Source organism: Octopus sinensis, linkage group LG28 (assembly GCF_006345805.1).
Source record: "Octopus sinensis linkage group LG28, ASM634580v1, whole genome shotgun sequence".
NCBI lineage: Eukaryota > Metazoa > Mollusca > Cephalopoda > Octopoda > Octopodidae > Octopus > Octopus sinensis.
In genome coordinates this window covers 4970146-4983514 of record NC_043024.1, presented here as the reverse complement: position 1 = coordinate 4983514, position 13369 = coordinate 4970146, and the positions used below count along the sequence as shown (strand labels likewise).

At 38.6% G+C, this 13369-nt stretch overlaps 2 protein-coding genes across 2 annotated transcripts; both read right to left on the bottom strand.

Moving 5' to 3' along the window:
• Window positions 1–3936: 3936 nt before the first annotated feature.
• LOC118768300 (zinc finger protein 32-like) lies at window positions 3937–5174 on the bottom strand (the record flags this gene model as incomplete). Its single annotated transcript, XM_036514491.1, has 2 exons — window positions 3937–3971; window positions 4856–5174. Coding segments are annotated over 2 exons (354 nt in total), but the record flags the coding sequence as incomplete, so codon positions are not given.
• A 3674-nt stretch (window positions 5175–8848) lies between these two features.
• On the bottom strand, window positions 8849–9562 carry LOC118768299 (zinc finger protein 708-like). Its single transcript, XM_036514490.1, has 2 exons — window positions 9163–9562; window positions 8849–9078 (listed from the first exon to the last, which is right to left on the bottom strand). The coding sequence occupies exons 1-2, from the start codon at window positions 9527–9529 to the stop codon at window positions 8849–8851; spliced, it is 597 nt and encodes a 198-aa protein (XP_036370383.1). The 5' UTR covers window positions 9530–9562.
• Between the last annotated feature and the right edge of the window lie 3807 nt (window positions 9563–13369).

Sequence of the window (13369 nt, the reverse complement as noted above, 5' to 3'; positions counted from 1 at the left end):
TTATGATATCGGTCTCTTTTGCCGAACCACTAAGTGATGGGGACATAAACACACCAGCATCGGTTGTCAAGCAATGCTAGGGGGACAAACACAAACACGCATATATATATATATATACGACGGGCTTCTTTCAGTTTCCGTCTACCAAATCCACTCACAAGGCTTTGGTCAACCCAAGGCTATAGTAGAAGACACTTGACCAAGATGCCATGCAGTGGGGCTGAACCCGGAACCTTATGGTTCATAAGCACACAGCCACTCCTGCACCTATGTTGAGAAAAACAGCAACATTTCTTTGTAGCATGATGGGTGACAAATTAAATTTCATAGGCGAAATGTGGGGATATGTCACATTTCAAGTGAAAGCATGCAATGTCTTTATTGTTAAATATGTTGATTATCTGTTTGGTACCAATTTTTTTTTTTTACTTGTTTCAGCTCAGAGCTGCGGCCATGCTGATGCACCGCCGTTTTGTACAACAACGTTATTATGAAGAACTTCCTCTAATATGTGGCACTTGGTGAAGAATGGAGTTTGATATAGCTACTCTCATTTGCACCTCTTGCCGTGAGGTAGGTTCATCTGGGACTCTCGACAGGAAGATGTCCAGCTTTGATTTAAAAATCACTACATCTACTTTGTGCAAGTTCCTCAGACTCTTTGGGAGAATATTAAAAAGCTGTGGGCCCTTGAAACCCAGGCTGTTGCAGAAGCTGGTCCTGTAGCATGATGTCATTGCCGGGATCTTTGGCACTATGTAATGTTGTCCCATTCTAAAATTGCTGTAGTTTACAATGCAATTAGAATTATTCAATATGGGACTTCCCTATAAATATCTATTGTAAAAATGTAAATGGTTCATCATCATTTAACATCCACTTTCCATACTGGCATGGGTTGGACGATTTTGACTGAGGGCTGGTGAGCCAGATGGCTGCACCAGGCTCCAATCTGATCTGGCAGAGTTTCTACAGCTGGGTGCCCTTCCTAATGCCAACCACTCCGAGAGTGTAGCGGGGCCGTCCAAGAATTTGGACCTGGAGATCTCCATTTCCAGCGACTTCAAGGGCCACCTCCCAGTGGTGTCGGGCGTCAATGGAAAGCGCCCTCGACTGCAACAAGACGACCAAAGATTTTTTTATTTCCCTTACCTGTCTTGTTGCTTAACAACAAGAGTGTAGTGGGTGTTTTTCAAGTGTGACTGGCACAGAAGAGGGGGCAGCCAGATGGCACTGGCATCGATAAGGCTCAAATGGTAGTTCTTTTGTGCCAACTCTTTATCTCACATTCACAGCATCATCATCGTTCAGTGTCCGTTTTCCATGCTAGCATGGGTTGGATGGTTCGACTGGGGTCTGGGAAGCCAGAAGGCTGCACCAGGCCCAGTCTGATCTGGCAGTGTCTCTACGGCAGGATGCCCTTCCTAACGCCAACCACTCCGTGAGTGTAGTGCATGCTCCTTACGTGCCACCGGCAGGTACCAGGGGAGGCTGGCAGCAGCCACAATCGGTTGGTGCTTTTTACGTGCCAGATGAGGTTGGCAAACGTCCACGATCGGATGGTGCTTTTTACGTGCCACTGGCACAAGAGGCCACAGCAGGCTGGCAAATGGCCATCTTAATATTTAATACCTTGTGTTTTGTAAATCAAATAATATCAACAAATTATAAAACAAACGCATAACAAGAAGAAATTTTGCAGAACAGACGTTATTTTAATGAAATATATCTTGTAATCACCTGAAAAGACACATCTACACTGTTGGCTACACATAAAGCAACTCTTCAATATTCCACTCATAAAGGATTGAAGCAAGATATGTTGAAACAACTGTTGTGATCAATAAATATTCTTGTATCTTCCGTTAATTATATCATCATCATCATCCATTTCTTTGCTGCCCACAAGGGGCTAAACATAGAGGGGACAAAGGGATTAAGTCGATTACATCAACCCCAGTGTGAAACTGGTACTTTATTTATCGACCCCAAAAGGATGACAGGCAAAGTCGACCTTGGCGGAATTTGAACTCAGAACGTAACGACAGACAAAATACTGCAAAGCATTTCGCCCGGCCTGCTAACGTTTCTGCATCATCGTCGTTTAATGTCTGCTTTCCTTGATGGCATGGGTTGGACGGTTTGACCGGGTCTCTGGGAAGCCAGATGGCTGCACCAGGCTCCAGTCTGATCTGGCAGTGTTTCTACAGCTGGATGCCTTTTTCTCCATGCCAAGCAGGGCCATCTCCCTGACAGGATCTTTCTTTGGTCTTTGCTAAATTTACTGTATGGTTTTTCAATCCAGATCTTGCTTCCATACCTGAAATTTGTTCTCTAATTGAGGTAGGGATTCAGCAATAAGAACAAGGTCATCCGCTTGGAAGAGATCCCAAGGGCAGCCAATCTTAAATTCCTTTAAATGCCGGCCATGATCAGTTGTGCTTTTTACCGGTATGGAAGCCAGTCAAGGTGGTGCTGGCATCAGCCATGTTCGGATGGTGCTTTTTACTTGCCACCAGCACAGGTATCACATCTACAATTTCCATTTGATTTTTTGATGTTAATGTACTTGAGACAATAGGTCCCCTCAAGTACAGCAGGGTCTCCTCATATATAAATGTAAGTTCCATGGATCAAGGAGTAGAATTGTATCAAGTAGAAGCACAAACGATGCTATCTTCCTGGTGAGGCAAAAGCAGAAGTACTTGGTCAAAGATATATCTTTGTATTTGGATTTTGTTGACATGGAGAAAGCTTTTGACAGAGTCCCCTACTCCATTATTTGGTGAGCAATAGAGAAGCTAAGTTAAGTTAATTTTTTGGCTCAAAAAGCAAAAAGCAAGGCCATGTAGGGGGACATGGAGTTATGTACAGGGAGGGTGGTCATACAAAGAGTTCAGGCCGTTTCTGGTCAAGAGAGACTTTGAACCGAACGGTCATCGGCATCTTCATTATCTCATCCGGCAGCTTGTTCCACGGATCCGCAACCCAGAGGGAGAAAGCCCCTCTCCTTTGATTGAGATGAAATTGTCACAGATAGAGCTTTTCGGAGTGACCCCGCAGCCGACACTCTGGAGCAGGAGTGAAGAACAACTTTCCGCTTATCATGTTGTGAGCGAGAATGAGATCAGCACGGCATCGTCGTTTAGGGAGAGATGAGTGGTTGGTGAGACATGTAAAAGCCATGTATAGGGATGCTGTCAGTAAGGTAAATGTCACCAACGAGTATAGCATGAATTTTAGTGTCAAAATAGAAGTCCACCAAGGATCGTTTTTCACCCCACTCTTGTTCATCATAGTCCTGCAAGCAATAACAGAGGAATTTTAGATTGGCTGCCCTTGGGATCTCTTTCAAGCTGATGACCTTCTTATTGCTGAATCCCTACCACAATTAGAGAACAAATTTCAGGTTTGGAAACAACATCTGGATTGAAAAACCATACAGTAAATTTAGCAAAGACCAAAGACAGAGATGGCCCTTTTAGGCATGTAGAAAAGATGTCAGGAGAAACTCCATGTAGTGTACCCAGTACAAGCTATGGACACATATTGTTCATTAGATTATAGGCTGCAGATCGTGGGATAGCCTAAGCATGTCCAGCAGAGAACAACTGATCATCGTTGGGAACTGGAATGTGATACAATGGTGTCGAAATAATATATCCACAAGAAAACAGCAAATTAATGTAATTAAAATTGTTTGAATGAAAACCACACACATCATAATTAATGAGTTGATGCAAATGAGGAAAATGTAAAAAATTTATTTGTCTCAAATAAAGTAATACAATTGCTGTATTTCATTCCCCATTTTATCACTGGTATTGTTATTGATCAATATGAATAAATATAGGTTTAGTTAAATTACATTAAGAGAATGATTTTGCACAGATAACACAGCAATATGCCTTCTCTCCTGTATGAATGCATTTAAAATTAGTTAAACAGCATAATCCAAAGGGAATGATTTACTACAGATATCAAAACCAAAAATCAAAATCATAATTGATCAACATCAATGGAATTTGAAGTTGTGATACCAGTGCCGGTGGCACATAAGAGAACCATCCGAATGTTGCCAGAGCCAGCGCCACCCTAACTGGCCTCCGTGCTGGTGGCACGTAGAAAGCACCATCCGATCGTGGCCGTTTGCCAGCCTCGTCTGGCACCTTTGCCGGTGGCACGTAAAAAGCATCCACTACAATCACGGAGTGGTTGGCGTTAAGAAGGGCATCCAACTGTAGAAACACTGCCAGATCAGACTGAGCCTGGTGCAGCCTTCTGGCTTCCCAGACCCCAGTTGAACCGTCCAACCCATGCTAGCATGGAAAGCGGACGCTAAACGATGATGATGATGATCACAATGATACAATATCTGCCCAATGTAAGTGGATTTGTGACGAAAATATTTTCTTACGCAGAATGATTTACTGCAGATATTACAGTGATATGCTTTCTCTCCTGTCTGAATGAATTTGTAATTAGTTAAATATTGTTCCACAGAGAATGATTTACCACAGATATCACAGTGATAGGGCTTCTCTCTTGTATAAATACATTTATGAGTACATATAGCACATTCCCAAGAGAATGATTTACCACAGATATCACAGTGACATAGTTTGTCTCCTTTATGAATAGACTTAGAATGATTTACTGCAGATATCACAGTGCTATGATTTCTCTCCTGTATGAATGTATTTGTGTCTATTAAAGTTACTTTTATGAAAGAATGATTTACCACAGATATCACAGTGATATCGTTTCTCTCCTGTATGAATGTATTTGTGATGACTAAGGTTACTTTTTCCAGTGAATGATTTACCACAGATATCACACTGATATGGTTTCTCACCTGTATGAATGTGTTTGTGGTGAGTAAGGTTACATTTTTGAGTGAATGATTTACCACAAATGCTACATTGATATGGTTTCTCATCAGCATGAATAAGTTTGTGTTTAGTTAAAGAACTTCTTATATAAAAGGACTTATTACATATATCACAGTGATATGGTTTCTCTCCTGTATGAATGGATTTGTGAGAAGTCAGGTTACCTTTTTGAGAGAATGATTTACCACAAATATCACAGTGATATGGTTTCTCTCCTGTATGAATGGATTTGTGAGAAGTCAGGCTACCTTTTTGAGAGAATGATTTACCACAAATATCACAATGATGTGGTTTCTCTCCTGTATGAATGTGTTTGTGAGAATCAAGGTTACATTTTTGAGTGAATGATTTACCACAAATATCACAGTGATATGGTTTCTCTCCTGTGTGAATGTATTTGTGAGAACCAAGGTGACTTCTTTGAGAGTATGATTTACCACAAATTTTGCAGTGATACGGCTTTTCATGAGTATGTGAAAGTTTGTGTTTAGCTAAATCATTCCTTAGTGAAAAGGATTTATCACAGATATCGCATTGATATGGTTTCTCACCTGTATGAATGTATTTGTGAGGTTTAAGGTGACTTTTTTGGGAGAATGATTTACCACAGATGTCACAGTGATACAGTTTCTCTCCTGTATGAATGTATTTGTGACAAGTAAGGCTACTCCTATTAGAGAATGATTTACCACAAATACCACATTGATATGGTTTCTCTCCTGTATGAATGTATTTGTGATGAGTAAGGTTATATTTTTTAGAGAATGATTTACCACAGATATCACAGCGATATTGCTTTCCACTTGGATCAATACACTTGTGAACAGTGAGATTTGCTGTATTAGAAAAAGTCTTTTTACAGATATCACATTGGTCTGATAATTTTTCTCTTTCTCTTGTCATCTCCGGCGGATTCATTATTCTTCTGCAGTATACGACCCCAAAATATATTTTTCTTTTCTTCTTTATAAATGTCTTTGTTGATTCAAATACTTCTACTGCTATATTTACAGCAAATCTGATCTTCTCGAATATCTGAAGATAATACAAAGACCACAGATTTTTCCAAATTCAAACAGAATGTAAAATACTGGCAATGAAGAAAACAAACGTTCGTATTAATTCCAAAGAAATATTTCACAGTTATTCACCATAGATTTGTAATAGAAACAGGGTTATATATATTATTTATAATATCTTCCATTAGTTTTCAAATGATGATCAATATTCATGATGTATCTGATGTAAATACTCCTTTATACCACTAACATCTCATATTCTGAAATGACACAGAAACAGTAGAAGATATAGGAAAGACTTGAAAAGCAGAGATTCAACTATAAAAAATATTACTACATTTTCATAATAATAAACTGTTTATATAAACCTTAACCCGAATAATTAGTCTCTATACACAGACTTCCGTTCCTTTGCCTTCAGATATTATGTAAATTGTTAAACTACAAAATATTGGACAATAACTTCCTACTATCTTCAGAAATGTGATAAGTCACTGTTGTTTAGCCCGGAATCATCCCTGGCTGAACAGGTCTATTAATGAAATTAGGTTGTGTTCACGACTTTTAAAATAATAATGAAATTACTGTATACAGTGCTCAGGTGCACCACAACTTGTCAAAAGTGCGTATAAATTATATACAGTAATGTACAAATGTCTGGCAAGTGAACAGTGTACGAGTCAGATACATGCTTGCGTGTGTATGGAGGGGAGAAAACCCCCCATATATAAAAAACAACAACACTTTTTTTAAATGTATCCGGTACTTATATCGTAACAACGCCTAAAAGACATTAAAAATTTGGTGCTTTTTCATCGACATACCAAGTAAAATTAAGATTAGATTTTCTTGGCATTGTTCAAGAAGTTTAACGGAGATGGAATTAATATCGAAATCAGATTAGCAACATTCAAAACTTTCACAATTGTCTGGAGTTTCCAATAAACCAGGGTCATCGGCTTTTACCACAAACAAAACATGTATTGTATCTTACCTGTTATGATAAATAAATTAGTGTTTAATATGAATTAACGTTAATTACATAAAGGATCGATCTGGCGGGAAATATAATTTAAAGGCACTTTAGAAAAATCGACACGGAACTTCAACGAAACGAACTAACTTCTAAATATTGTATCCATCCTATTACTACGCATTTGTCGGATGCTAAAACTGAAGTGGTAAATTTTTAATAGTTTTTATTGCTATAATTACGTTTAAGAAATGTGAATTATAATGAAAAAACCCCGAATAATGGCAAAAAATACAAATATTCAGTTTTTTTTGCTACTATTACGATCTCCTCTTTAAACCTCTAGTGTCGTTCTTCGTCTATTTCTTTTTAAGGTTAAGGTTAAGGTGAGAAACCCGTGGGTTGTTTTCTAACCAATACCCAAGAAATTATGTAAAGCTGACTCGCAAAGTCTTATTCAATAATATTTTTATTAAATCCAAATTCAATCGTTTAAAGAGTATTAGAAATGAAAACGGGAGTGATCTCCCTTAGTTTTATTTATTTATTTGTTTCTATTTTCATCAAGTTTCAGCAAACGAGCTGTGGCCATGCTGGGGCACCGCCATTCAAACAGTTTGCTTTTTTTTTTTGTTTAAGATAAAAGGCATTTTTCTGATTCTTTTCCTGCTAAGAGTTTACTTGATGAGAAGGACAAGTATTGAATTTTCTAACTAATTCTTCATATTTACAAAGTAAGAAAACAGCACAGCTCCCATGACTTCAGGAAACATTTTTTCACGCTGAGAGTTGCTGAAGCGTGGAACAAACTGCCGGCATCGGTTGTTAGTTGTCGGAGCACTGCATCCTTCAAGACTTCCATGCTTCCTGAGATTCGCCAACACTACACCTGATTTTCTCCCCTCCATACACACACAAGCATGTTCACTTTCCAGACATTTCTACATTACTGCATGTACTTTATATGCACTTTCTGACAAGTTGTGGTGCACCTGAGCACTGTATACAATAATTTCATTATTATTATTATTATAAACTACTCTAGAAAGAATTTAGGATCTTTTCGGTTTGACCGGCAGTTTTTAACATAATTTCCGCGTAACTAAAAAATGTTGAACTTCGTATACTGGTAGAATGTGTTTATAAAACATCTTTTTCTCTTGGCTTTATTGAGAAAATCCTATAGTTTGTAAGATATTTGTTGTTTTTTATTTCTTCAATTTCTGCAATTTCAACTAATCAATGACGTCTATTGAGGTGAAAACATTCTTTGCCATATGAATATGTCCCTCGTTTAAGAAACAGATTGGGTTTATTTACATTTGTAAAAAAAAAAAGATACCCTTTCCTCAACTCCTAACCCTAACCCTAAAACAGATTGAAATGCAATAGATCGATACTAGAGCCATAATTATGGGTGACAATTTCATATGACACTGCTAGAAAAAACTGCCGTTCCCAATAGAGGGCATAGGATTGGTTAAAATTTGAAAAATTAAACTACATTAAACAAGCAATTTACAATTTTCTCAAGAAAGCCAAGAGAAAAAATGTTTATTTTGATACATTCTACCAGTATATGAAGTTTTAAAGTGTGTTAGTTAACTAGAAATTTTGTTAAAAACTGCTGTTCAAAGGAAAAGATCTGACTTAGTGTAATTTACTGCAGATATTAGAGTTCTATGGTTTTCTCCTGTATGAATGTTTTATGAGAGGTTAAAGAGCGCAAGCAAGACAATGATTTACCACAAATATCACACTCATACAGTTTCTCTCCAGTATGAATGGATATGTGATAAGTAAGGCTATGCTTATGGGAGAATGATTTACCACAAATACGACATTGATATGGTTTCTCTCCTGTATGAATGTGTTTGTGAGAATCAAGGTAACGTCTTTGAGAGAATGACATTCCACAGACATCACATTAATGAGGTTTCTCTCCTGTATGAATGGATTTGTGTTTAGTAAGGCCTATCTTCTGAGAATGATTTACCACAAATATCACAGTCATGTGGGTTCTCTCCTGTATGAATGGATTTGTGAGAAGTAAGGTGACTTTTTTGAGAGAATGATTTACCACAAATATCACACTGATAAGGTTTCTCTCCTGTATGAGTGGATTTGTGTCTAATAAGGTGAATTTTCTGAGAGAATGATTTACCACAGATATCACAGTGATAAGGTTTCTCTCCTGTATGAATGGATATGTGAGAAGTAAGGCTACTCCTATTAGGAAATGACATACTACAAATATCACAGTGATATGGTTTGTCTCCTGTATGAGTGGATTTGTGTCTAGTAAGGTTACTTTTATCAGAGAATGATTTACCACAAATATCACACTGATATTGTTTCTCTCCTGTATGAGTGTATTTGTGACGAGTAAGGCTACTTTTTGGGGAGAATGATTTTCCACAGATATCACAGTGATGTGCTTTCTCTCCTGTATGAACGTATTTGTGGTGAGTAAGGTGACTTTTTTGAGAGAATGATTTACCACAGACATAACAGTGATATGGCTTCCTACCTGCATGAATGAATTTGTGAACAGTGAGATTTCCCTTATTAGAAAAAGTATTTTTACAGATATCACATTGGTGTGATAACTTTTTTCTTTCTTTTGTCATCTCTTGAGGATTCATTATTGTTCTATAGTATACAAGCACAAAATATATTTTTCCTGTTCTTCTTATATATTCCTTTGTTGATTTTCCACAAGTTTGGTCTTTGTCAATAGCTAAAGGTAATAGAAACACCTTTGCAGATTTTTCCAAGTTCAGACTGAATGGGAAATACTTTAGCAAATATTCCAGGCAATGATGGAAACAAATGTTGCTGCTAATTCAGATGGAATTTTTCAGTTCTTCACCATAGATAAATTATATAAACGTGGTTATATATATTATTTATAACATCTTCCATTAGTCTTCAAATGATGATCAATATTCCTGATGTATCTGAAGTAAAAACTCCTTTATACCACTAACATCTCATATTCTGAAATGACACAGAAACAGTAGAAGATATAGGAAAGACTTGAAAAGCAGAGATTCAACAATAGAAAATATAACTACATTTTCATAATGATAAACTGTGGATATAAACATTTACCCCAATAATTAGTCTTTAAAATTTATTTTATTAAAATTATATGATACATATGCACAGACTTCAGCTCCTCTTCCTTCAGATATTATGTAAAACATTAAAGTACATATCATTGGACAATATTTCCATCTTGCTTCCTAAGACAGAAGCAAGATGGGACTTTCTCAAGATCAGCAAAGGCAAGCCGCAGCACGTCAGATGGAGTCTCAATACAGAAGGGAGATGAGACTTTTGCAAGATCAGCAAACACATGCTGCAGCATTTAATGCTTAGCCATTAAAACATTTTAATGATTAGACAGTGGTCCAATAGAATAGCTCTCACAAACAGACTATGTATAAATTCGTTCTTCACAAATCCTGGAGCTGCTTTCATATATAATCCATCCCATTTGTATGAAAATGATAATTTTGTCCAAATTAGTGTGCTAAACTCAAATCGTTGTTTCTGTAAAGCTTTAAAATTTCCAAATGAAACTAATGGCATGCAATGCCCAGGCAGTAAGGTAATATTGCCAGCACTACCAGCTCCTTCTCAACCTCTTCTGGAAGGTACTTCCATCCAGTCAAAGGATTTCCTGAGCAATATCAGACAATCCTGCATCACAAATGACATTGTTTGGTGCATCTAAGGAGATAGCTGAACATGGATTTACACTGACATTCACAGTCGAAGGGCAAGTCTGTCACCTCAATGGTTCCCTGTTACCCACAAATGAACACCCAACCACATCTTCATCATCATCATCGTTTAACGTCCGTTTTCCATGCTAGCATGGGTTGGACGGTTTGACCGGAATCTGGGAAACCAGGAGGCTGCACCAGGCTCCAGTCTGATCTGGCAGTGTTTCTAAAGCTGCATGCCCTTCGTAACGCGCAACCACTCTGTGAGTATAGTGGGTGCTTTTTACGTGCCACCGGCCAGAGGACGCTGGCAAATGGCCACGATTGGTTGGTGCTTTTATGTGTCACAGGTCCTGTGTTTGCTGATCTTCATGAGTGATGTAGGACAATAAACCCAAAGGAGGTGTCAAAACTTCAGACGATGGGTCATGTTAGATGCAACACCAACTGCCACAAAGGAAAGCATATCCACTGACAGCTTTTCTGTGCATTCAAAAACCACAAACCCTCCACCCCCAATTTTCCACGACTGGTCAGGGCAAGGAATACTCGGACAAATGACAAGTCGCTTTGTCCAATTAGCCCATCATTTACTCCACAAATGTTTTGTTATCAATGCTGCACTTTCCTATATAACCTGTTTCAACATAACTGTAATATATATATACACAAACTATGACATTTTAATACTGAGCAACGCCGGGTATCTCTGCTAGTCATTCCATAAAATATAATAGGAGAAAAATATTAAAAAAAAAACATCAATACGCAAGGGTGGCTGTGTGGTAAGTAGCTTGTTTACCAACCACATGGTTCTGGGTTCAGTCCCACTGCGTGGCACCTTGGGCAAGTGTCTTCTACTATAGCCTCGGGCTGACCAATGCCTTGTGAGTGAATTTGGTCGACGGAAACTGAAATTAGCCTGTCGTATATATGTATATATATGTATGTATGTGTGTGTATATGTTTGTGTGTCTGTGTTTGACCCCTAGCATTGCTTGACAACCGATGCTGGTGTGTTTATGTCCCTGTCACTTAGCGGTTCGGCAAAATAAACCGTATATCAAAAAATTTGATATACAGCCTTTAAATACTTACCATAAATCCTCGAGTATAGTCCGCCCTTGAGTATAATACTCAGGGGAATTTTTAGGGGGCTTTACCTCTGAAAAACTTAAACGTTGTGTATAATACGCACCCCTTCTCTAACTTGAGTCAAGGAGGTCTATATAACGTCCTTGGTTTGTAAAAATGTATACGGTAACATCCTTTATTATTATTGTATATATAATATAATGCAAACGTGTAGCTTTTTTGTGTATTTTAATAATAATAATAATAAAACATTGTGTACAGTGCTCAGGTGCACTACAACTCATCTAAAGTGTATGTATAGTACATAGGGTAATGTACAAGCATCAGGAAAAGAACAGAGCATGAGTCATGACATACACATATGTGTATGAGTATGGAAGGGGGACAATCAGGTGTAGTTTCAGCAGATTTCGGAAAGCATGAGGGCCTTAAAGGGTGCAGTGTCATGGCAGTCAACAATTGACGCAGACAGTTTGTTCCATGCTTCAGCAACTCTCAGCATGAAAAAATGCTTTCGAAAGTCATGGGAGCTGTGCTGTTTTCTGACTTTGTTGGCATGTCCATGTGTGTTGGACACATGGAGATCAAAAAGGTGTTCAGTGTTGTTGCTGGTGAGGTGGTTGATAACTTTGTGGGTGTTTACCAAGTCCATTGCCAGACGCCGGAGCTTCAGTGAATCCATGCCCAGGGAAACAAGGCGCTCAGAGTATGGTAGGTGTCTGATGGAGGGTATGCGTTTGGTTGCACGTCTCTGAACAGATTCCAGGAGATCAATGTTCTGAGCAAGATAGGGGTTCCAAACTGATGATGTGAATTCCAAGTGTGGTCATACCATAGCTGTATACAGCTTTAAATAGATGACTGGAGAGCGGCTAACAAAAGTCTTGCTGAGTGATGCCAAGACACCCTCAGCCTTCTTGACAATTTTAGAGATATGCTTTGTCCAACGCAAATCACTGCTGACTGATGCCTAGGTCACGCTCGCAAGAGGATTTCTTGATATCAGTGTTGTGGAGGGAATATGTGGACGCAGGGTTTTTTCTCCCAAAATGCATGGTGGTACACTTGTCCACAGCCAGTTTCAGTTGCCAGTCCGTGATCCATTGCTGCACTGTGTCCAGGTCTGATTGCAAGAAAGAGTTGTAGACATCAGGATCTGTCCTCCTGATTTCAAGGTACAGCTTGATGTCGTCTGCATATTTCAATACTGTGGCATTCTTTAAATTGGCATCTATGTCATTAATGTATGCCACAAACAAGAGGGGACCAAGAACAGATCCCTGTTGTACACCCGATGACATCTCATATGGTGTAGAATGCTGTCCTAGAACTGTGACTACCTCCTTTCGGCTGAGAATGAAGTATTTCAACCAGTTAAAAAGATCATCCCTCACACCCATTGCAGAGAGTTTCACCATAAGCCTTTTGTGTGGCACAGAATTAAAAGCCTTAGCAAAGTCAAGGTAGACAACATCCACCCATGAGCCACTGTCAGCGATCTGAGTAATGTCCTCAAGGAACTCGACAAGCTGATCACTGCAGCTGGAGTTAGGGACAAATCCATATTGTGAGGGTCGGATGAGACTGTGAGAGCTCCAGAAGTTCCAAAGTGTTTCTCTGACACATGATTCCATCAATTTTGCAATACAGCTAGTG

What these genes read in the sequence shown, in the direction of transcription:
- LOC118768299 (XM_036514490.1), bottom strand. Translation starts at nt 9,529, where the DNA reads ATGAATCCTCAAGAGATGACAAAAGAAAGAAAAAAGTTATCACACCAA. An exon ending in ACACAAATCCACTCATACAG is followed by an intron (nt 9,079 to 9,162) that starts GAGACAAACCAT and finishes CCATTCATACAG; the next exon opens with GAGAGAAACCTTATCACTGT.